We start from the raw sequence: 25,416 nt of genomic DNA on the forward strand, positions 1-25,416 counted from the left end.
GGGAAGCCCTAGTATACTTTATATGCTGTGAAATTAAAACCCATCCCCTAAATTTGACATCATATTCATCTGTGACTCATATTGGGAAAGTGTAACACCCTCCTCCAGTACCTGCTTTGGAAACCAAATCTATCTTATAGAACTCTGTCACATTATTAACTAGAATGACACTATCTTTCAGTCTCAATGCTTCATCTTTTCACCAATTTCCTTCTTTGAGATGACCTTCTCCTTTGCTCTCCCCATCTTGCCAAGATCTGGGCAGAGAACACTATGAAGTGTTCTCTGCTGGCATCAAGTTCTCAACTAATTCTGAGAGGTTCTTCAGAGGCACCCTCACCACCCTTCTAATAAAATTCCTGTTTTGCTTAAGTCTGTTTCTATTTCTTGTACCCAATCAAGCCCATCTATTATGATAGTAACCAAAATGATATGTATATACATACATATATAATGTATATTGCATAATATATAATATGCATTACTAAATATATATGGTATATTTAATGCATATTTTATATGCATATAATTTATTGAGGACTTATCATACTAGGCATCATTCTAAGTTCTTAACATGTAGTAACTCATTTGTATTTACAAGTTTACAAAGGTATCCCTTCTCTGCCAACACTTCAGTACTTCCATTTTTGTTCCCTGCTCTAATTTTTTTTTCTGTTTTCAGTGTACTTCTCTCTTCGCAACACACATTATCACATTCTTAATAGGTTTATTGTGTATCAGTTTCCCTGCCCCCCACTAAAATGTAATCTCACGAATATGTCTCAGGTGCCCAGGACAGTCTCTGATACATGGTAGGGGCTCAATAAATATGTATTTCATTAATTAAATAATTAATTAATGAGCTCATGCTACCATATGGCTTATTATGAATATTCCTTTCAGTCAGCAACCTCCTCCCACCTACCTGGCAGGACCTGCTTAGGTACATTATCTGTTCTCTTCTGTAAAGCTTTTTAAGTTTGGGCTAGATTTTCACACATGTGCTCTGGTTCAGCAACAGGGGACTAGATCAAATGACCTCCTGAGAGCTGTCTGGCTCTTGACAATCAAATTCAATTCCACTTAAATGTTCTAAAAGCAATTTGTGGAGAAATTCTTTTCCTCCTTTTCTCCCCAACTGGAGTGCACATTTATCTAATTATTTTCTTAGGAGCTTGACCTAGCTTTAAAGGAGTCCCATGTCAGCTCTCCTACATTTTCTCTAAGCACTCACTTTATAAAACTAAGAGACTAAAGACTCAGCTCTCTAGGGAATTAAATTTCATTCAAATAAGATTAAGGATTTTTGACTCACAAAAGCAAGGACAATCAGAGGCTAACTAAAACGAGGCAATTGTTCAGCAAACTAATCCAGACATGTTATTCACAAAGAGACTCTCACAATTGGCCAGGGAAGGAAAATGCCTGTGAAAGAATGGGTGGGCTGCACTGAGTTAAGGGAGCCTACTTCCTTCTAAGGCTTAAAGCCCAGTCCCTCACTTCCTAGCTGGTGAATATGTTTATTTTCTAAATTTAGTCCATTGTAGCCCAAATCCTCCCATTGAACAGGATTAGATTAGAACCTGAGAGGCAGCCTTCGATTAGATCTTGAAAGCCAGGCACGTGGTGGTTAACTCCTCTGTGGAAGCAGTGGGTTGGTGATGTGGTGATGTGGTATCAGGAGTGGAGAAAAAGTGTTGATGTTGATTTACGGAAGTATGTCTGTTACCCGTAGGTTTAGAACATGGGTTCTTAACCTCTTGTGGGGCATAAACTCTTTTTCAAAATGTTTTTGATTGTGTAAAAAAGAGCATAAAATTGCAAAGCAAACTAATTATATTGAAATGCATTTGTCAAAATATTTTTTTCAAAACAAATCAGTAATTCATGTATTTATTAATATATTAAATATCAGAGCTGCAGTAGGCCTGATAATTACTGTAATTTTAAAGTGATGAGTTTAAATCGTGCATCTCAATAGCTACAGTGTGATATGAAAACATATACAATTTATATGAGTGATAAAATCACAGGTACAGCTAATAATTTTGTGGTTGATTCTTTGTAGTCATAATTGAAGGAAATGCTGAATTTCAATTAGAAGTTAATGAAGATAGTGTTATAATTTCTCGGATGCCCCCCACCATCTACCCCAGGTTAAGAACTCCTGCCATCGATACTAAAGTGAAACAGTCCATGAATCACCACTATTAAATATTGTACCCAGCATCATGGGGGAATGTCCACATTTGTGGGCAATTGTTTCAACTATTACCTAGTTTAAGAAAATATTCTTGCTGGCTCACATTAACAATAAAAAAGATTAAAAAATGGAAAAAACATTACTATCTGCCACATATATTCTGTACCTAGTGAAAAGATCTCTTTAAACTGGTGGGCAGGGGCCCCAAGTTGCCATAACAGACTATTAGAACTCTGGCATTAGGGTGCCTAACTTGTTCCCATTTGCTTAAGACTGTCCCTGTTTTAAAATGAGAAGTCAGGCTCTAGGAACCCCTCGGTCCCTGGCAAACATGGATGGTTGTTGAGTGCTTTGGAGTCAGAAATAACATAGTAATTTTAATCAACTTGAGAGATAAATAAGTTGTCAGGAATAAGTTGTCTATTTGTCAGAAAAGACCCTGATGCTGGGGAAGATTGAAGGAAGGAGAAGAAAGGGACAGCCGAGGATGAGATGGTTGGATGGCATCACCAATTCAATGGACATGAGTTTGAGCAAGCTTTGGGAGATGAAGAATAGGGAAGCCTGGCTTGCTGCAGTCTGTGTGATCACAAAGAGTTGTGCACGACTGAGTGACTGACCCACAACAACAAAAATGTCTCTCTTGAGTCTCAGCATCTTCGTTTCCAAATGAGAATGAGAATATCTTTCCTACAAAGTTGTGATAAGTGTTAAATGAGGCTATACATATAAAATGCTTTGCCACGTTATAAGCACTCAAAAACCAGTGACGACTATTATTATTATTGCCACTGCTGTTATTATAAAGTTAATTCCCTTCCCTTTACCTGACTCCATCTTCTCAAAAGAATCTCACCTTCCTCTCTTCCTATGTACATTGTATACAGTCCTCAGACCCCTGCTGAACTCTACTTTTTTCATGAAGAATTAATTTGCTAATATCACATGCAGTGATGAAATGGTGCATTAGGTTGAACTTTTTGAAACTGATAGTTTTCTAAGTCAAAAACAGTCAAATACTGATATCATACAATTTGACCTGTGTGTGTACATAGTAGGCATGGGGTGTGGCTTATACAAGGCTGTCATTTCATAAATGTTGTCCTTTCTTCCTCAATGACTCTGATATTCATGGGCCTCTCCTTAATTCCTCCTTTAATCATCCTAGGTTTTCAAAGAAATTTCAGATTCCATGTCGTTATATTTTAAATTAAGATGATCTATTAAATGCTTAAGTAAAATGATTTTTTAACCTTTCATAAACTGTGTGTAAAAAATTCACAAATCAGAAGAAAAATTCTATAGTCTTGGAACCTTATATTTGCTCTAGATAAAGTTGCTATTATGTATCCCTTGCTTTTTGGCAATAAATAATATACTGCCTTGCCTTTATCTTATATACATGTGTCTTGAACCTCACCTTGACCATGTTGTATTATCTTTTTACAATATCCAGTGTTAGAAAGAAATACATTAATTACAGATAATTGAAAAGGGAGCTTTAAATATCATTGAAACCAGATGGTATGTTTACATCAGTAAGGTTTCAGACTCAAAGGAACATCATTAAAGAGAAGGGCCCCAAGTAAATTTCTGGAGCAGCTCTGACCAGGCTGGTAGCCCCTATGCTCATGTGGTTATTGAACCCTTGAAATATAGTTGGACCAGATTAAGATGTGATGTAAATATGAAATACATACTATAACCCAAAAACTTAGTAACAAAGAATATAAAATATGCTCTTAATAATTTTACATGTTGAAATGATAATAAGTTGGCTATACTAGGTTAAATAAAAAAATGTAATTAAAATTAACTTCACTTTTTACTTTTAAATGAGACGCCAGAGCATTTAAAAATTCATACATAAAATCACCCAAATGCCAGTCAAGAGATGAATGGATAAATTTAATGTGGTACAATGAAATATTATTTCATGTATATAATACAATATAATACAATGAAATATTATTCAGCCTTAAAAGGAAGGAAATTCTGATACATGCAGCAGCATGGATGAAACTTTGAAAATATGCTAAGTAAAATAAGGCAGACATAAAAGGATAGATAATGCATGATTCCATTTATATCAAATACTTAGAATAGGCAAATTCATAGAGACAGAAGGTAGAATTAGAAGTGACCATGGACTAGAAGTAGGGGGAATGCAGACTTAGTGTTTAAAAGGAAAGGCGTTTCTGTTGTGGGTGATGAAAAAGTTCTGGCAATGGATAGTGGTGGTAGTGACTACTTAGTACCAGTGAATTATGCCGATTATAAAACGGTACATTTTATGTGTATTTTACCACACATTTTCAGCGTTCTCGTGTGGCTTACATTACATTTCTTTGGATAGAGCTTAGAGTTTAAATTGGCTATAGAGGTTAATGAGGAGAAGACAATGGCAACCCACTCCAGTACTCTTGCCTGGAAAATTCCATGGACGGAGGAGCCTGGTAGGCTGCAGTCCATGGGGTCACTAGGAGTCAGACACGACTGAGTGGCTTCACTTTCACTTTTCACTTTCATGCATTGGAGAAGGAAATGGCAACCCACTCCTGTGTTCTTGCCTGGAGAATCCCAGGGATGGAGGAGCCTGGTGGGCTGCCGTCTACAGGGTCGCACAGAGTCGGACACGACTGAAGCGACTTAGCAGCAGCAGCAAGGGTTAATGAAAAGTCGAGCAATGCTGGTGGAGATTGAGAGCTGAATCTTTGCAGTTAGATGTAGTTAGATGTCAGGATTCAAATTCCAGCCCTGCCCCTGACCACCTAAGAATCCTTGGTCAGTATCACTGACTACCTTAGTTTCTTCATCTGCAAATGGGGATTATAAAATGTACCACATAGGGTTGCTGTAAGCTTAAAAGATAATACATATACATTGAGTAATGTAAACATAAGAGGCAGCTGAATGAATGGTATAACTTGTTGCTATTGATGGAAGCAATATCTTCCATTTTTATTGATATCTAGCAATTTTGCTAAATCTGAGGCATAATATGAAAAATGTGACCAGATACCTTAGCAGATTTTAGGCTCAGCCTTGTATAAGCTCTCCCCTCAGAATACTTCAGTTCTGCTTCCTGAAATTCACCTTGTGTAGTATTAGTAAACAGCAAAGAAGTGATTCAGGCATATTTCTTTTCAAAAGTACCTGGGAAAAGTGGAAAGTATGATGTCATTTTCTAAGATCTCTAGCTCTCAGGCTATAATTGTGAGTTTATCTTCTGTCAGGTATGAAAATGAAAGTCATTAGGTTGTAAGTTTTCTTTGTCTCGCTAAGGTTTCAAATGGTAAGCTCAGTGGAAGAGTGTCCAAACAGAACTGGGTATGCCCAATAGCCAGATCAGATACCGTTGGGATTCATAGTATCAAAAGTAGTCTTGAAAGCTAGCACAGACTCTGATGGGAAAGATTCTTGGATGCAACTCAGAACTTGCTTCCCCTCCTGGGATATTCAGTTAGTAAATAACAGAGCAGCCATACTGGTTTCTAAGACACAGATATTTCTGTCACGGGGCTGCTTCCTCTGTGGCTCAGAGGTAAATAATCCGCCTGCAATGCAGAAGATGCAGGTTCAACCTATGGGTTGGGAAGATCTCCTGGAGGAGGGCATGGCAACCCACTTCAGTGTTCTTGCCTGGAGAATCCCATGGACAGAGGAGCCTGGAGGGCTAGAGTCTATAGGGTCGCAGAGAGTCGGGCAAAGTCGTGCCTGAGCCCTCCACAGGCCTCTCTTTACCTGAGCTTCCCGCCCCCCAGCCCGAGTCCCTCCAGACCTCCTCACATTCCAGAAACTAACGGCCTAGTTTCCTAAGGGGGCTCTGGTTCTTCGACTGGCATCTGTTCTCACTGGTCAGTGCCTAACCATGCTGCCTCTTAAATATCTCCACATTCTACAGCTAAAGCATTAGCTTAATTCCTGAGATTCTATTTGCCCATCTTTGTATTGCTGGAGTAGGAAGTATAGATGGAAATGAGAAATTGGAAAATAACTTGACTCTGCTGAACGATTCATCTATTATTTGAGTATAAGAATTTCTTTTAAAGAGCTTGAGCTCATTTTAAGGAAGTCTCTAAATCAAGAGTTGCAAACTCCTGTGGACTGGCCAAATTTGGACTGCAGATGATTTTTTTTTTTAATGGCCAGAAGTGTATAAATATACTGAATTCAAAGATTAAGCCAAAAAAGAACTGTTCATCCCAGCTACCCTCTTGTCCTACTGCTCAAATTAAAATCCCAGCCTGTTCCCTGACAGCATTAAAATTTGAAACCCCTGTTCTAAATTCATACAACACCATCTCAATTCTACTAGTATTTACTCATCACCTGATCATACAGTCTGTCACTTGAGCTGTAATGTTTCTATTTTGTTTAAGAAATGGATGCAAAGCTACTTTCAGAGGTAGCCAATTAAGATTAATTAAACATTTCACCAGACTTAACAGGTCTAATTAGATTTGATTCATCTGTAATTTTATTACCAATGAGATATCTGGATGACTAAATTATATTTTCTTAACTTCATAGGAGCCGAATGCTCATCTCTTCCCCGTGGGCTTTTTTTCTCCCTCTAAGGGATGTGATAGTGAGTCATCATCCATATTCTCCCTGTCTCCTGGTGCCATTAAGTAAAGCCCATCTGAGAGCTGATGATGGAATCTGGGGCTCTGGGGCAGCTTCTGGCTTTGGGCCACCTCCCTGAATTATTCATGTGGAGCCAGGGAGGGTAAATGTCCAGCCACAAAGATCCAGAACCAATGCCAAGGGGGAGATGCTGGCCTAAAATAATTGAGGAAACGACCACTGGCGCCACTGACTTGGAAGCTCCAAGTAGAACCACATGGCTTCAGCTCAGGTCTAGGTGGCCCTTGACCCCCCCCCAACCTCCCCCTCCTTCCTGCCCCAGCACTCCTGTTTTAACTAAGAAAGGAGCTCTGAGGAGCCAAGATGTCTCTCTGACCCGGCGTAAACCCTGTCCTTTGAGTTATTGCTCTCAGCAACCCTGCAAGAGGTTTGGGATTTTTCAGAATAAACAGCAATCCCCAGCCTCTAATTTTCCCCCGGCAGCACTCTTGTAATTATCCCATTGGTGTTAAGTTGATTGTATGTTTTTAGTATATTTGCTGAATACGTATTATGCACAGAGCATGTGGTAGCACTGGTAGGGGGATGCAGAGGGGAACAGGGTACAGATCCTGATCTTTAAGTATAATAAGTAAGTTTCATTTGGAGTCAACTTCATGGTGGCTGTTGGAAGTGATGTCTTTTGAAGAATTCAAAGTCTCCAAGGAGAATCAGTGGGAAAGAATGCTGTGATCAAGTCATGATGTCTCCTCTGGCAGAATACAGAAGGGTTTCATTCCTGACCAGCAGTCTTATAAGAAAAATAATACTGTTGTCTAGTTGTCCATTTATCTATAATGCCTTACATAACAGGAAAAAAAAAATCACTGTCATTTACTCAGTACTGAATATAAGCAAGACATTAGGTAGGTGCTTAATATGCATTTACTCTCTTTTAAGAATATCTGGCATTGTTTCGTCTCAATCACCAGTGACTACTTTTAGACCTGTGATTTGACCTGTGTGGTCTATGTGGTTATCCCAGCTCTAGAAGCACAGACACAACAATTTACAGTGTGGTATGGGAAGAGCAGTACATCAGCAGTTAGAAAGCTCAGATGCTGCTAAGCGATCTTACATCTACAGCCCTCATTTTCCAAAATGTAATACGCTGGGGATAACTTGATTCTTCTGGCCCCTTTTCAACACAAGTCTGAGGAAACCTAGCTCACTTCACTGTTGTATGGACGGACTTAAAGTAATTAACAGAAGATGACCCAAACCATACACATTTTTCTCCTCCATAAACATCCGAAAGGATTAATGTTTTGCTGTCATCCTGAGAAAGGAAAGGGATGCTGTTGGAGTGAAAGAAAAATGAAACTGTTAATTGCTCAGTCATGTCTGATTCTTTGCCACCTCATGGACTGTAGCCCACCAAGCTCCTCCTGTCCATGGAATCAGGCAAGAATACTGGAGTGGGTAGTCATTCCCTTCTCCAGGGTATCTTCCCAACCCAGGGATCAAACCTGGGTCCCCTACATTTCAAGCAGATTCTTTAACATCTAAGGCCCCAGGGAAGCCCAATAAAGGCAAGGGATGCTGTTGGAGCAAGCCTATACAATTCATCTGGGTAGATTTTGGAGTCTTCCGGATTCGGGCATGATACAGTCAAGGAAGTTCCCTAGGGTACAGTGACCTTAGTACATAAAGTAAAACAAGAGATTTGTCTCTAGTAGCTGTGACCAGGTCACTGAAGGTATGCAAGGGGAATATGTTCTGATAAAGGCTACAAACTTGTTAACACTTTTAATTATGTTTGGGGCACACAGCGTTATAGAACCAGCTGACTTGGCATTGTTGAAAACCTTGTCAGCTGCCATTCAGTGATTCAGCCAGCCAAGGAAGCTCTAGGGAAAGTTTGCTCATTTCTCTATTCAGGTTGTTTGTCCATCCATGTAATTTTAGAAGTAGTCTTTCAACGAATCCAGCAGCCGTTAATCCTAACAAACAATAGCTTTTGAATTCCAGTCCATCCTTTATCACATAATAGTTAAGGTAGAGAGAGTAGTGGGGAGTCTTCTAGTTATATTTTGTCATCCTGTCCAGAATACAGTTGTGAGGAAATAGAGAAGTATTTGACACATGGAAGCAGGAAAATAGTCCTTTTTCAGATAAATGTTCTGGAAAGTTTTCATTCAAAGTTAAACTGTGTTGAAGTCATTATTTGTTTTATTTTGTTGCATATTTTATTTGCGCTCAACTCACAATTCCTTATGTTAAAAAGAAATGGTTTTTAAATCTACAGAATTCCAAGTACAGTATTAAATTTTGTAGCTAAAGGAAGTAAGTGTGTACCACTACTTATATTCTAACAGAAGTAGGAGAGAAAAGCCCCAAAACTTGTCTTGGTAAAGCCACACATTGGTAATTGTGCCAGGGAGTTCACGCTGCAGAATGTCTAGTGTAAGTAGTGGCTGACCTGTGAGTAAATGTTTAATTTCATACCACAGAACCCTGTGACAGCCCATTAAAAGATAATCCCTTGGTGTCTAAATCTCAGAAGTTCTCCTTTGCCAGTCAGCTTGTGGTTGGGGTTGTTCAAGACAGATGGACCATCATCCCATTTTAACATTGTATATTGATGTTTGCCTTGCCAAATCCCTCTCCCCTGCGCACATCCTTTTCTATGAGGTAAAAGAAATTGTAATCTCTGGACTCATTTGATAAATTTATAAACCTTCTTAGGATAAAGGGAACTTCAGAATTTGGTTCAATCCCTATAGGTCTGAGTTGAGAAAGAGAGAGAGACAGAGATAAAGACAGACAGGAGGAGGGAGGTGTCCATTCATATGTACCATACCTTCCATGGTCAAGCTAGTCATTTAATTTAAGATGCATGGACCTCTCCTGAAAATTTCATCAAGTATATAATAATATCAGCAACAAGTTACATCAGTTGAGTGATTGAATACTCATTGTGTGCCAAGAAATGGAGGCTGAGTGCCTTGGAATGTCAGCATAGAAACTGTATGTCAGGCTAGGTTCATGTTGTAGAGTTAGCTCCCCAACAGATGAGGGAAACCTTCAGAGAGAAATCAGGGCCAATGAGGCAGCCCTTAGGGACAAGGTCAATGCCAGTCCTACTGCACTGTGGCAAAATGGAAAGATATGGAGGAGGAATGAGATTTGCAATGCTTCTTAATGCTTATGGGAGTTTTTCCCCCTGAAAAACATCTGAGCATACAGAAGTTTGTACACAATTCCAGGAATTGTTACAGAAATCCTGAAATCTAATCACAGGCAGTTTGGACTCCTGGATTAAGACAAAAAGAGATAGGAGGAGAAAGCATCTGATTCTTACTAGGAGGCTTCTGTATTGCAGACATTTGACATACATATAAACACACCTTGACTATGGCCATGAAAGATACGGCTTGTGGGCCCCATTTGGTAGATCCAGAATCTGAGATTCTCAAAAGTTAAACATCCACAGAGATCACATGGCTAGCAAGCACTAGGCAGGCATTCAAAACTCTTTATTCCTGACTTGCCAGTGTTAGCATTTGAGTCAACCATGAGAGAGAGAGCGAGCCTCAAACACAACAGAGATGAACATTTTTATAAGAGATTATTGATGTTAGAAACTCTGTATATATCTCATGATAGGTACATTAAATATATCACAATTCATCCACATAATGGAATATCATACATCACTACAAGCCATATTTTCACAAATTTTTTAATGATATGAGGAAATGTTCATAGTTGCAAGGTCACAGAAGCAGGATTCAAATATGTATATTTATCATAGCCTATATATGTGTGTGTGTGTGTGTGCACATATATAGATACGAGAAAATTAATGATAAAAAATAGGAGTTTTGTCATTTAGTCATTCATGTTTGCATTATAATGATAACTTATTAATTCTGTAATCAAGAAATAGTCAATCTAACAGTTGAAGTATATTACTTAGATGTTAACTGTCTTTTTTTTTAACTGCCTTAAGATAGAGCATAAAGGAACTAGAAGGGATATAGCACAATCCCTTTTTAAAATTTTCATTTACTTATTTATTTTTTAAATTGAAGAGTAGTTGATTTACAATACTATATTAGTTTCAGGTATACAGCATAGTGATTCAATATCTGTGCAGATTACACTCTATCATAGGTTATTAACCTCAGATACGCAGATGACATCACCCTTAGGGCAGAAAGTGAAGAAGAACTAACAGCCTCTTGATGAAAGAGGAGAGTGAAAAAATTGGCTTAAAGCTCAACATTCAGAAAACTAACATCATGGCATCCAGTCCCATCACTTCATGACAAATAGACAGGGAAACAGTGGCTGACTTTATTTTTCTGGGCTCCAAAATCACTGCAGATGGTGACTGCAGCCATGAAATTAAAAGACGCTTACTCCTTGGAAGGAAAGTTATGACCAACCTAGATAGCATATTAAAAAGCAGAGACATTACTTTGCCAACAAAGGTCCGTCTGGTCAAGGCTATGGTTTTTCCAGTGGTCATGTATGGATGTGAGAGTTGGACTGTGAAGAAAGCTGAGCACCGAAGAATTGATGCTTTTGAACTGTGGTGTTGGAGAAGACTCTTGAGAGTCCCTTGGACTGCAAGGAGATCCAACCAGTCCATCCTAAAGGAGATCGGTCCTGGGTGTTCATTGGAAGTACTGATGCTGAAGCTGAAACTCCAGTACTTTGGCCACCTGATGTGAAGAGCTGACTCATTTGAAACAACCCTGATGCTGGGAAAGATTGGGGGCAGGAGGAAAAGGGGACTACAGAGGATGAGTTGATTGGATGGCATCACTGACTCAATGGACATGGGTTTGGGTGGACTCTGGGAGTTGGTGATGGACAGGGAGGCCTGGTGTGCTGCTTTTCATGGGGTCACAAAGAGTCAGACACGACTGAGCGACTGAACTGATAGTTTATTATAAAATAAGAGCTATAATCCTCTTTGGCATGCAGTATATAGGGGCTTCCCTCGTAGCTCAATCGGTTAAGAATCTGCCTGCAATGCAGGAGACCTGGGTTCAATTTCTGGATCAGGAAGATCCCTTGGAGAAGGAAATGGCAACCCACCCCAGTATTCTTGCCTGGAGAATCCCACGGACAAGAGAAGCATGGCAGGCTACAGTCCACGGAGTTGCAAGAGTCAGACACAACTTTGTGACTAAACCACCATGCAGCACATCCTTGTTTCTCGTGTTGGTTTGTATCTCTTAATCTTATACCTCTAATTTGTCCCTCCTGCCTTTACTTTATTCTTTGGTAACCACAAGTTTATTTTCTATATCTGTGATTTTGTTTCTGTTTTGCATATACCTTCATTTGTGGTTTTAGTTTTTTTTAGATTTCCACATATAAGTGATATTATATGGTATTGTCTTTCTCTGACTGACTTAATTTTCTAAGCATAATATTCTCTAGGTCCGTTCATGTTGCTCCAGATGGCAGAATTTAATTCTTTTTTATGGCTGAGTAATATTTCTGTGTGTATGTGTGTGTGTGTGTGTGTGTGTTACATCTTAACCCTATCCTCTGTTGATGGACATTTAGGTTGTATCCATGTCTTAGCTATTATAAATAATGCTGCTATGACCATTAAGGTGTATGTATAATTTCAAATTAGTGTTTTTCTACATATATACCCAGGAATAGAAAGCTGGGTCATATATGATCCATAGATCGTATAGGATCTCTATTTCTAGTTTTTTGAGGAACCTCCACACTGTTTTCCATAGTGGCTGTGAAAGTGAAAGTGGCTCACTTGTGTCTGACTCTTTGTGCCCCCTTGGACTATACAGTCCATGAGAATTCTCCAGGCGGGAATACTGGAGTGGATCCCTCCTCCAAGGGATCTTCCCAACCCAGGGATTGAACCCAGGTCTCCTGCATTGCAGGTGGATTCTTTACCAGCTGAACCACAAGGGAAGCTCAGGAATACTGGATTGGATAACCTGTCCCTTCTCCAGCGGATCTTCTGGATCGAGGAATCGAACCAGGGTCTCCTGCATTGCAGGTGGATTCTTTACCAACTGAGCTATCAGGGAAGCCCAAATCACTCAGTCATGTCCGACTCTTTGCAACCCCATGGACTATACAGTCCGTGGAGTTCTCCAGACTGGAATAGTGGAGTGGGTAGCCTTTCCCTTCTCCAAGGAGTCTTAACCCAGGGATCAAACCCAGGTCTCCCGCATTGCAGACAGATTCTTTACCAGCTGAGCCACAAGGCTGTACAAATTTATATTCCCACCAGCTGTGTAGGAGGGTTCCCTTTTCTCTGCATCCTTTCCAACATTTGTTGTTTTTGAATGCTAACCATTAATAGGTGTGAGGTGATATCTCATTGTTGTCTTTGATTTGCATTTCTCTATTAACTAGTTGTGTTGAATATCTTTTCATATGCCTATTAGCCATCTGTATATTTTCTTCAGAAAAATGTATATTTAGATATTCTGACCATTTTTTGATTGGGTTGTTTGGGGTTTTTTTATATTGAGTTATATGAGCTCTTTGTATATTTTAAATATTAGCCTCTTGTCAGTCCCATCATTTGCAAATATTTGTCCCCATTCCATAGATTGCCTTTTTGTTTTGTCAGTGGTTTCCTTTGCTGTGCAAAAGCCTGTAAGTCTGATTAGGCCCCATTTGTTTATTTTTGCATTTGTTTCTTTTGCCTTAGGAGACTTATTAAAAAAAATGTTGCTACAATTTGTTAAACAGTGGTCTGCCTATGTTGTCTCCTAGGAGTTTTATGGGCTCCATTCTTACATTTAAATCTGTAAACTATTTTGTGTTACTTTTATATATGGTGTGAGGGAATGGTGCAATCCCTTTTTAATGGTGGGAAGACTAAGACTAGATAAACATGGCCTAAAATTAAGTAGGACTTGCATAATATCAGTGCAGATGTTGTAATTCATAGTATAGTCTTTCATATTTTTTTTCTTCTTATGAATGCTTTATGAAGAAGTACCACCTTATCTGGAGAAAAATGTTCTCACAGTGAAACAATGCTTTTGATCTCTGGTTACCATGTATATGTGAACTCTGAAGTAGGGCTCTGCTCAGAAAGACAGATTGCCCAGATCCCTGCAAACTGTCTGTCTTCTGTTCCTCAACACCTCTTGCCAAGGGGACATCTAGTCTTACCCCACCCAGGATTTGAAACCATGAGAACAGGGATTCCTAATTCTCTCCTGAAAGGTAATTTACTGCAAGTGGCTCCTTCTCTTGGAATCTCCCTCCTCAAATCATCTCCTAGAGCCTGAGCCAGAAGCCAAGTCGAACACCCCACTTCCTCAGCGGAACCCACCCACCAGAGAGTTTTTCTGCCAAAGATTTACCATGGAAGGATTTCAGCCTCTGAGGAATATTCAAATATATGTACATTTGTTTCCCTAATTGCCATAATATTTACATTGTCATTATCAGTAGATTACATTATACATTTATTTAGAACTATCATTTGCAGTGTTCTCCCCTAATTAGGAAAGGAAACAGCTCTTTGGCATGTAAGAGAATATGTCATGTCCTCTTTGACTGATCACTTGAATAGAACAGGGATTATAAGTATTTACTTAAGGATTTCTAAAGTAGGGCTGACCAGATCTAGGCAGAATGAAAATGATTTCTCAGGAATCTTCTGCTCTCACAGGTTAAGGAGGGGAGGAGGGACGAATGGAAGAGCAGGTCTTTGGGGTTAAATGGCATTTGTCACCAACTTTAATGGGACTGGAAAGTGGTTTGGTTGGTGTTTCAGTTTGAATTGTGCTGTTTACTTGATCAGGGTCCTTGCTTTTGAGTATGTAATGGTGATAATATAAGTCTCAGGGTCACTCCTTGACTAGTTTGCCAGTGAGCTGCTCAGAGGAAAGCTCTTCAAAATTGCTTCTTTATTAAGGGGAAAAAAATACCTCTTTTAAGTCATTTTTTGCCATTAGTTCAAATTATAAAAATGTTTTCAAAAAGTCAATTTTAAAAAATAACTAATTTGTATTATAATCTTGGATGCAAATGGAAAGAAAGATTTGAAACTAGGTTTTTTAAAAAATTAAACTAGTTGTACAGTCAACATTTCTGCTTATATTTACCTATAGGAACTATAAAATGCATGATGAATTTTGGCTTTTTCTGGCATTGCCCACATAAAATATATTGCTTATATATGAAAAAATGACTATACTGTAGGGGATAAACTTAGAGAGAGTTCACCCTAAGTGTAGCTGTGTTAATATAAGAGGAAAGACTGTATTTACTAATACCATTTCTAGTTAATAGTGTGTGAAGTTTAATTACAAAATCCTATACAAGGAATTTATTGCATACAATTGGGGTCAGTTAAAATAACTTTCTTAAAGCGTAGCAGATTTAAATAGATTTGTGTCAACATAGCTTTCCAGGCCGCCATCATTATCAAATTATTCCATATTATCTTCAAGGGGAAATGGTTTTAGACCCAGTGGTAAACATAGTTTGGTGCTCTACTTTGAAGGCAGGGGTCGTGTGTGAGTGCGGAAATAACTTACCACTTTAGTTCACTGTAGTAGACATTTTTGAATAATAGCCAAAGGGTTTTTGTCAGCTTCAGGAATTTACTGAGTACACACTTTCACTTTTCAGAAGTGGCCCTGGAATCAAACTCTTAATAGAATGAGATAACAAGTCAGTGTCAGAGACTCCAGAAATGACTTGAGGGTTCTTTGTAGAATTTTCACATATGAGGAATGTTCAGAAGAGTCAATAAAACTAAACTATGGAGCCAAGTAGTCAAGGTGGGAAATGTCCACTTAATAATTGCCAACAGAAAAGACAAGCGTGTAGATCTTCAAATAGTGATCGAGCAATCAGGCGTGGGTCAAGGCATAGCAGACCCAGAGTTCTCAAGGGGTTCCAAGTCAATAGTTCTCGACCAAAAGCTGGACTTTTCTTCTTACTTCAGTTGTGACTTGGAACAGTTCACATCATTTCTTTTAAAGTGATTTATCTTTGCAATGAGTACAGTAGCACCAGGTGCTTTCTTTGGATATGTAGCATTTAACGCAGCTGTTAATGGTACATTTCTTTCTGTGATACTTGCTTAAATATTTGTCTCCTCTTTTAGACATTAAGTTCCTTTGCTCACCCTTATATTCCCAGCATAAATTACATGCCTGGCACACAGCAAGCGTTCCATGATGATTTGTTGAACAGGAACTTATTTCAATGGAAAATTACGGAGGACATGTGAAACAATTCATGTAGTTAGCCTTGTGCCGACATTGAGTAAGTCTTCAGCGCATGTGAGACACCCTTATTGTTGTTGTTGTTATTATTTACATTGAGTAAATGTTTTTAAATAAAATAAGTTCTAGGCTATTTCAGGATAAACCTCAGCAGGTAACACAAATCAGTGGGCACTAAGAAACTATATTTTATTAGGTCATGTCATATTGGTCAAGCCTAAGGAAACCTCTAAAATTTGGCTTCTCAGCCAGAAAGGCAATTCATCGATTTACAATAGAAGATATATTTTTTTCCCTAGGGGTCAGGACTTCCTGAAATCAGTGTCTTTGGAACACAGAATTAGTTCTAAATGTTGCTTTTAAGCTCTGAATACAAACAAAGGGAGCTGTCTTTATGGTCTTGTAGGGTTTGAGATGTGGGCTGGAGACTTAGTTCCACCATTCTGGTACCTTTCTGGTTGCTAGAAAGGTATGTAAAACATGTCTGTCAGCCTCTCTTTCTCACTGTTTATCTTCCCTTAGAGAATGAAGGATAAATATGACAGTTCTGCTATCTATATCTAATATAATTTTGAAGCTGAAAGAAACCTTGGTGGTGGTTTAATTGCTAAATCATGTCCAATTCTTGCGACCCCATGAACTGTAGCCCACCAGGTTCCTCTGTCCTTGGGATTTTCCAGGCAAGAATACTGGAGTGGGTTGCCATTTCCTTCTCCAGGGGATCTTTCTGACCTAAGGATCAAATCTGGGTTTCTTGTGTTATAGGAAGTCTCCTGCATTGCAAGCAGATTCATTACCAACTGAGCCACCAGGGAAGCCCTTAAAAGGAACCTTCAGTTCAGTTCAGTCGCTCAGTTGTGTCCCAACTCTTTGCGACCCCATGAATCGCAGCACGCCAGGCTGTCCATCACCAACTCCTGGAGTCCACTCAAACCCATGTCCATCAAGTCGGTGATGCCATCCAACCATCTCATCCTGTGTCGTCCCCTTTTTCTCCTGCCCCCAATCCCTCCCAGCATCAGGGTCTTTTCCAATGAGTCAACACTTCGCATGAGGTGGCCGAAGTATTGGAGTTTCAGCTTCAGCATCAGTACTTCCAATGAACACCCAGGACCGATCTCCTTTAGGATGGACTGGTTGGATCTCCTTGCAGTCCAAGGGACTCTCAAGAGTCTTCTCCAACACCACAGTTCAAAAGCATCAATTCTTCGGTGCTCAGCTTTCTTCACAGTCCAACTCTCACATCCATACATGACCACTGGAAAAACCATAGCCTTGACCAGACGGACCTTTGTTGGCAAAGTAATGTCTCTGCTTTTTAATATGCTATCTAGGTTGGTCATAACTTTCCTTCCAAGGAGTAAGCGTCTTTTAATTTCATGGCTGCAGTCACCATCTGCAGTGATTTTGGAGCCCAGAAAAATAAAGTCAGCCACTGTTTCCCCATCTATTTGCCATGAAGTGATGGGACTGGATGCCATGATGTTAGTTTTCTGAATGTTGAGCTTTAAGCCAACTTTTTCACTCTCCTCTTTCACTTTCATCAAGAGGCTGTTAGTTCTTCTTCACTTTCTGCCATAAGGGTGGTGTCATCTGCATATCTGAGGTTATTGATATTTCTCCTGGCGATCTTGATTCCAGCTTGTGCTTCTTCCAGCCCAGCATTTCTCATGGTGTACTCTACATATAAGTTAAATAAGCAGGGTGACAATATACAGCCTTGACTTACTCCTTTTCCTATTTGGAACCAGTGTGTTGTTCCATGTCCAGTTCTAACTGTTGCTTCCTGACCTGCGTATAGGTTTCTCAAGAGGCAAGTCAGGTGATCTGGTATTCCCATCTCTTTCTAGGGAGCATCTATTTTCCTAAACCCAACATCTTACACATCTGTATTATAGATGATAAATGTGAGCCTTGAAGAGGTGACTTTGCCTAGGAAATACAGATCGGTTGTAACAAAGCAAGGGCCTGACCCTGGTTTTCTGGAGAATTTTTGTTCTTTCCAGTTCCCTACCCTGCTTTATCTAACATTCCCTATTGTTGTGTAGTTTGGGAGGGGACCCTCAAACATTATTCACATCCTGGTCCTGAGTATCTGTACATGTTGCTTTATATAAAAAAGTGATGGAGATTATCCTGGATTATAATCTAGGGGCTAGAAATGCAATCACATGTATATTTGAGAACTAGGGAAAGGTGAATCAGAAATACACAATGGAAAAGGTGATGTGAAGACCTGGCAAAGAGAAATTTGAAGATGCTGGCCTGGAAGACTCGAGTGACATGGCGACAATTCGAAGAATGCTGGCAGATACTTGGAGCTGGAAGAGGCGAGGAACGGATTCTCCCCTAGAGCCTCTGGAGGAAGGAGGACACTGCCAACACAGTGCCTTTGATTTTGGCACACTGCTACTGATTTCAGACTTTTGGCCTCTAGAACTATGAGAAGATCAATTTCTGCTATTTTAAAGCACCATGCTTGTGGTAATTTGTTATAGCAGCCACAGGAAACAAATATACCTATGAAAATAGAAGTCTTATTTTCCTAGTTAAAGATTTGATTTATTTGCTGACCTGACCCCACCAATATAACATCAGCAACAAGGTAGCTTCAGAATTAAAATTGAAGTGAATTCCTGCTTTTTTGACAGCAATTTAAACTAGATCCTACTGTTTCCCTAGTAGTTTTGAGCAAATAAACTCTGGACTAATATGATTTCATTTGCAAAAAAATATGGACTTATGATATGGCCACAGGGCAAATTATTTTATACATAGATCATCTTGGAAATCACACACACTTTTTTGTCCAAGTCACCTTGAGGGAAGCTATCATTTTCTTTTTATTAGGTATATCAAGCTTTTCTAGTGTTTAAACTTCTTTGCACATTATCCTCACTTTCCTGGAGTAGCTTTCCAAACAGAAGCCTATTATAACAGAGAAAAATAGAGGTCATCAGATGAGCTCTTCTTAAACATCTTCTCTATCAGAAATGTCTCTATTCTGACAGACCCAGAACAGGCATCTGTCACCCAGGTCCTGTTTCCTTCCTTGCTTTTCTCTCAATCCAAAGCTAATCTATGTCTGCCCTGGAGGACATCCACTTCTGCCTTCTTGAGGACCTTGCTCTGTCAATTTTCCCATCTCCTCTAACCTCAAACTCGTTTTTTCTCCATCGGCTCATACCCTTTAACATATAAATATACTCACATTTTTTTTCCATCTTAAAAAATCATTAACTGCACATTTCCTTCTAATGACTGGCACACCTCTCTTCTCAGTCAAATGTTTGGGAAGAAAATCCTTGTCTCCACTTTATCACCGCCTATTTCTTTCTTTTACTCACTGCTTGCCTTCCAGTTTGCACCCATCCTCAGTTACCCATGTACCACGGTCAGTGGTACTTGTAACTTTCCTGCCCTCTGGACAACACTGGACTCTGTTTGGGGAATTACAAATTAGAGCTTCTACTGGCCAGGTACTGTGCTAGGTGCTCTGTTCCAGAAAAGAGCAGATGTGATTTCTACCCTCATGGAACTCAGCTGATCAGCCACTTCTGGTTAATACACAGGTCCCTTGATTTCCACTTCTCCCTTTGGCAGGTTTACTTGAACGCCATTTAAATTTCCCTATTTGTGAAGTTCCCTCTCTTCCTCCCTTCATCCCTTTCCTTATTATACATGTCTTCTCGAGGCAATTACCTCTACACCCATGGCTTCAACTACTTTGTACGTACTCCAATGACAATTTTAATATTGTTCTCATTTAACAGTTTTAGTTTACATAGGACATGTCATTTACTAAAACCATAGATTCCAATTTGCTCCATGAAAAATATCATAGTCTTAACTGTCAGCACAGCGTTAGGGGATTTCCCCAACTACATTTTAAAATTGATTTAGTATGTGTTATTTTCAAAAACATAAGATGGGATATCACAAAATGGACTTGGCCTACAGAAGTTTACATCTAACTTTCAACTGGAGAGCTCTAATTCCATGCTCTCATTAACAGAGCCCCAAATGATCTTCCTCCTCAAACCTCTTCCTCTTTCTGCACTGTCTAGGAAAAAGTCACTGTGCTCTCCCTAGTTCCCTCAGTCAGAACCCTAGTAGCCATTTTTGCCTCTCTTTTCCCCCTCTTGCTCCGTATCTAGTCACCAAATGACCTCAAATCCTTTCCCACCACACCAGTCTCTGCCACTGCCTTTAGTTTAAACTCTCACTCCGCTCTTAGATGAATAAAAAGTCTCTTCATTGCTCTTGTTTCTTTCATCAATCCTCCTCATTGTCCATAGTGTCCTCACTAGAAACCACCTGATTGTGACTCCTTAACGTCACAACATTCAAAGGCTTTCATGTTTCTGGGGGGAAAAAAAATCAAGCTCTTTACCCCAGAACCTACTTTGGGGTTAGACAGATCTAGGTTTGAATTTCAGGTTCAAGTACTTGGCAGCAGTGTGAGTGACCTCAGACAACTGGACTTTCTAAGCCTTTGTTTTCTCCTGTGCCTGACGGAGCTCATCGAGGGCAGGGCTATTGCAGGAACACAGTGCCTAGAAAGTAGGAGGGACTAACCAATGTTGAAGGAAGGGAAAGAATTTTAAAATCCACTTCAAAAAATTGTTCTCCCTTAGAGAAAATCCTATGCCACTTCCAATCAAATTTGACTTCTACCTTTCTTTTCTGATAATCACAATAAGGTGCCTTTGCGGATCCAAACGATCGGAGACCAAATCCTGGCCATACCCCTGAGCAATCATGTGACCTTGGGAACATATCTTTACCATCACCTTCATTAAATCAAAACCGCGGTACTTCACTTTGCGACTCTTCAGTTTTGTATGAGAAAATCGTGCTTTATGCTTTATGTTACCGGTGAAAGTAGGGAAACCTGGAGACTCGTGCCGTGGAAGAGAGAAACAGCGAGAAAACCGAGTTGCTGAATCCCAGCGTTTCAGAGTTGGGAGGGAGGCGTTCGGTCCCTAATTTACCGAGGAGGAAGCGGAGGGGTGACGTGTCCTGGAGTCTCATTCAAGACACGGACACAGCTCTTTATTGAGGACCCGGGGGGTTGCTATGGTTAAACTGAAGGCGGAAACTAACACTCTTTCGAAGTCAATTTGAGAGGAGCATTTAGTTACAAAAGCTGTCAACAATTCGGGTGTAACTAAGTTCATTGAGGAATGCATCAAATGAGTCAGCTGTCAGACCCGGTAAAACCGAGTTGCTTAACGGAACTGACTCTTTACTAACAAGCCTTCTATAGGGTCCACTGACTCTCTAGCTTCGATTCACAAACTCCCGCAATGCTTCCCGAAGGACACGGAAAGCTCCGAGTGCCGCACGAGGAATGGAAACAAGAGTCCGGGGCGCGCCACTCGAGGGGCGGGGCAGTCGCAGGGTGGGGGCGGGGCATTGTGAGTCACGTGCCTGCTCTCTGAGGCGGGCGCGGGGAGGAACCTCTGTGTGTGATTGGTCCGTCGTAACCAGGTGACCGAAGGACGCATTCCGGTTGGCAAGGGCCAGCCAGGCGAGCGGCTTTCAGTCTGGAGGCGGCGGCGGAAGGAGGAGGAGCTCCGACCGCGCTCTCTCCCGGCAGTGGCTGTGCGTCTCAGCGCTTGTCGGGTCCCCACCCCTTTTAAATAAGCCCGGCTGGTTGCAGCCTTCACTGACTAGCTGACTCCGGGGAGGCGGCGGCGGCGAGACAGCGGGGGTGCGGCCGGGCCGGAGCCCTGCTCCGGCCCCGGCGGCGTGGCGGACAGGAGAGAGGCAGGCGAGGCCGCGTCTACCTGTGCGGCGCAGCCCCGGCATAGCCCGGGTCTGCCGGTGCCCGCCGCTCCATTTTTGGGGGAGGGGGCGGTCTCTGAGCTTGGCGGAGTCCGGGGCCGAGCGGAGGCGCCCCATGGGGAACACGTTGAGCTGTTGCGTGTGCCTCAGTGCCAACCGGCGCGTGGGGCCTGCGCCAGACTCCGAGTCTGAGGTCTACGAGGCGGCGGCCGGAGACCCGGTGGCCGTAGCACCGGCGCCGGCCGCCGTGGAACCCACCGAGTTGGATTTCCGAGCGGGTGAAGGCCACCACCTGCAGCACATCAGCGACCGGGAGATGCCCGAAGGTAAGGAAGCGGCCGGCGCGCCTCGCCCCTCGCGGGGCCGGCCCCGTCTGCTCTCGGGCTTACCTCTGGCCTCCGCCGACCCCCAGGTCCCCCGGGAGGAAGCCGCCGCCTAGGGCTCCTTCCTGCCTGGAGTTGGCTCTCTCGGGGCTGGGCACCAAGGACGGAGGCTGGCCCTGCCTGGCGTCCCCACCCCTTATTCTTTCTCCGTCGCGTCCGGCCAGTCTTTCTCCCTCTTCTCTACCCGGACGCCCAATTCTTCCTCATTCCCTTTTCGCAACCCGACCCAAGACCCTCAAGTCTGTGGCTCCTGTTCGTGATTCTATTTAACATCTTGTGGGACTTTGTAAAGACTTTCTGATGTATTCTCTCTTTTCTCAATGAAAACTTAAATACTCCCAACTTCGGCGATATCCATCCCATCTTCCAATCCTTACCTATTCAGGTGGTACCTAAGAGAAGGAACGAGGTAAGGATCTAGATACACTTCCACTCGTTAGGATAGTTGATACTCGGGACAATTAAGACAGATTTTAGGGTTTGTTATTTAAAATCAAAACTGCTATCGACAGAGTTAGTGTGGCGTTAAGTAATATTCTGTCTAGAGTTGTCCTGATTGAAGCGACCTTATTCTAACTATAATTTGAAAACGATAAGAAAGAAAAAGGTTAGAGGGGGTCTTAAAATAACTGAACGGTGTGAAACGTTACTGCAACGGCTGCAGGGAATAGTTTTGTTGTTGTTGTTTTTACCCAAAGACGATCCCACGGAGCTCAGATTAAGATTCCCACTTTGACACAAAAATGTCTTCAGCTCCCCAGCTTTAACCAACTTCACTTGCATGTTGCCTCTTCTAAGGGAGGATTGGGGGTGGTTCCTGAGACTGTTGGTCAAAAGTTTCAAAGGAGAAAAGAGAAATTCAGACTGTAATTTGTAATGCAAAGATTTGGCAGTTGAGATGGCAGATCCTGCAGGAAAGTTGTCTCCATGGCTACCTCTCCTTCCAACCCCCTCCTGCCCGTGGAATCCTAGTCAACTTTTATAACGTTCAGGGAAAATTCTGAAGACGAAGTGGCTGGGGGTGGGGGTGGGTTGTCATGGAGAAGAGGAGAGAGAGGAGAGGAAATGTTTGATTTTTTTTTTTCCTCTAGAATTTTGAGACTGGACGGCTCTAGGTTCTAAAAAAAAAGATTCTGGATAACACTGTGGCTCATTAATCAAGACTGTGTTCTTTAAAGTAGAAAACATTGTGCCGTGAAGATGTTAAAGCCCCACTGGCCCACTTGTTTCATTTAAATGCCAGAGAGTATTTCTTTATTTCATAGAGGATATGTCTTATAGCTCTTCTATTTAAATTTTATTTGGGTTTACTTAATTTCTTTCAAAGTTAGAATAGGTAAGCCTGTGAACTCACCCATATGATGGACATGGCTTTGTAAGTGGAAAGTACTCCCTTTTCAGAATACTCAGATACTGTGAAAGCACAAATTAATGTAAATTAATTGTAGCTTTAAAAACAAAGCTTGTGCATACCTGTGAAAACTGCTCAGCTTGTTGCTATAAGGTAAGCCTCTAAGTGATTTTAAAAAACAGTAGTAGGCTAGTGTAGGGAGACCAAAATTGGACTTCTGTATGATTCTTTTACGATTTACAACATATTTTCGGGTGTATTTCACCTGACCCTTCCATCTATAAATAAGGCCTGTGAATATTCTCCCTGTGATGCCAATGAAGAAGCCAAGACTTAGAGCTCTGAAATAACTGTGTAACATAGCTACTGAACAGAAGAGACAGACTTGAGAATGGTAGATACACCAAATTCAGTTGTTGGGTGCTTAAAAAAAAGTTTGGAATGCACTTTTTATTTTATAATTTATCCATAAGATAGGCCTAACTCAACTTCAGTTTGGTTATTTCCATTTGAGTTTATTGTTCACAACTCAGAAGCAACACATACCTCTGCATTCTGTGTCTGTACATTTCTTACAATGGATAGGAATAAAAGAAGTCGTGAAATAGCCTCAATTTACCAGTCAGGTAAACATGTTGGTATATTTTAAAGAGTTTGTTCTGCTGACTCAAATTGAAGCCGAGAATGCCCTGGACAGAGGGACATTAGGAGAAACCGGTAAGGGGGCAGGTAAGGTACGAAGCATTTAGTGAGGGGGAGTGCTGAGCCGGGAACTAGAAAAAGAGGGTTCATGAGCACAGAATTTACCTTTTTATGTTTGACATGATTGTGAAAATTTTACTTAAATTTGTCTCTCTTTTTTGGCATTCAATAAAGTGATGAGAGAAACCTCAATTTCAGCATTTGCCTATTATTAAGTTTCCATAGATACAAGGTCAGAACACGAATGTAAAGTGCAAGCACATTGGAAGTTTGCTCTTAATGTTTTTATTTCAGACAATTTTATATCAGTTTCCCTGGAAACTGAGAAATACCTGCATTGATATAAAACATTTTGGCTTTTCTGCAATGAAGAATTATTTGGTTACTTAGACAAAACCAAACATAAATGATGCTGTGTGTTTTTCTTCAGAAACCTTTGAGAAGAACATGATTTCTTCAAGCTGTTTCAGTTAACTCCTACGAACCTAGTATAAATATCAGATAGACTCAAAAGAATTTTGTGGCTATCTTGCCTTTAACAGTGTATCTAATGTAACTGATGTTACTGTCAATAATAGAAAATAAGATGCTAAGGTCCTATTATCTGATTTTATTATTATGCATCAGCTTTTCAAACAGCCTTTATATTCTCCTCTTAGGAACTTTGCTCATTCTCTGGTGCAAGCTGCTCTCTCAAGTGATTCCTTCCTTCCATCCTCCAAGGAGCGGGTAGGGAAGGAATTGACAACGTAATGGGGGAAAACCTCTGAGCAACAGGTTTTTCCTCCTTTCAGTAGCTATTATAAACACTTTTTTTTTTTTTTTTTTTTTTTTACTTTTTTGATACCAGTAAACATTTGGGGTAAAAGATTTGCAAAATACTAAAAAGTCATTCACTCATACTCAGAATATCCAGAATTTTCATTAATATTTTGGTGTTGGTTCTTCCTGAACCTTTTGTATACGAATAAACAGAATGTTGTGTTTATTGTATGAGATCGTTCTTTGTGTGCCACATTGTAACTTTCTCTTGTAAAGTGAAGACGGGAAGCTCCTGGAACCGTGCTGACACCTGAAGCGTGCCCCAGGATGTATTTCCACGCAGCTGCATGTAGCTGTGCAGTCTGCTTTTTACCACCTGTTTAATGGTTGGAGCATCAT

The 25,416-nt window shown here is 40.7% G+C and overlaps 1 protein-coding gene across 16 annotated transcripts in view; it reads left to right on the plus strand.

Annotated features, from left to right (window-relative positions):
* The window catches only part of LOC122696614 (cyclin-Y-like protein 1), a 248,887-nt gene that overhangs the window by 189,600 nt on the left and 33,871 nt on the right, over positions 1 to 25,416 (plus strand). Inside the window, exon 1 of one of the 16 annotated variants that reach the window (XM_043906863.1) lies at positions 21,694 to 22,145. The exons of the other annotated variants lie outside the window; for them this stretch is intronic. Within the exon in view, the coding sequence (XP_043762798.1) occupies positions 21,935 to 22,145 (211 nt within the window). The 5' untranslated portion in view covers positions 21,694 to 21,934. Of the gene's footprint in view, positions 1 to 21,693; positions 22,146 to 25,416 lie in introns of those variants that run through there. 16 annotated transcript variants of the gene reach the window in all.

The sequence above is a fragment of the Cervus elaphus genome, chromosome 6, assembly GCF_910594005.1.
Source record: "Cervus elaphus chromosome 6, mCerEla1.1, whole genome shotgun sequence".
NCBI lineage: Eukaryota > Metazoa > Chordata > Mammalia > Artiodactyla > Cervidae > Cervus > Cervus elaphus.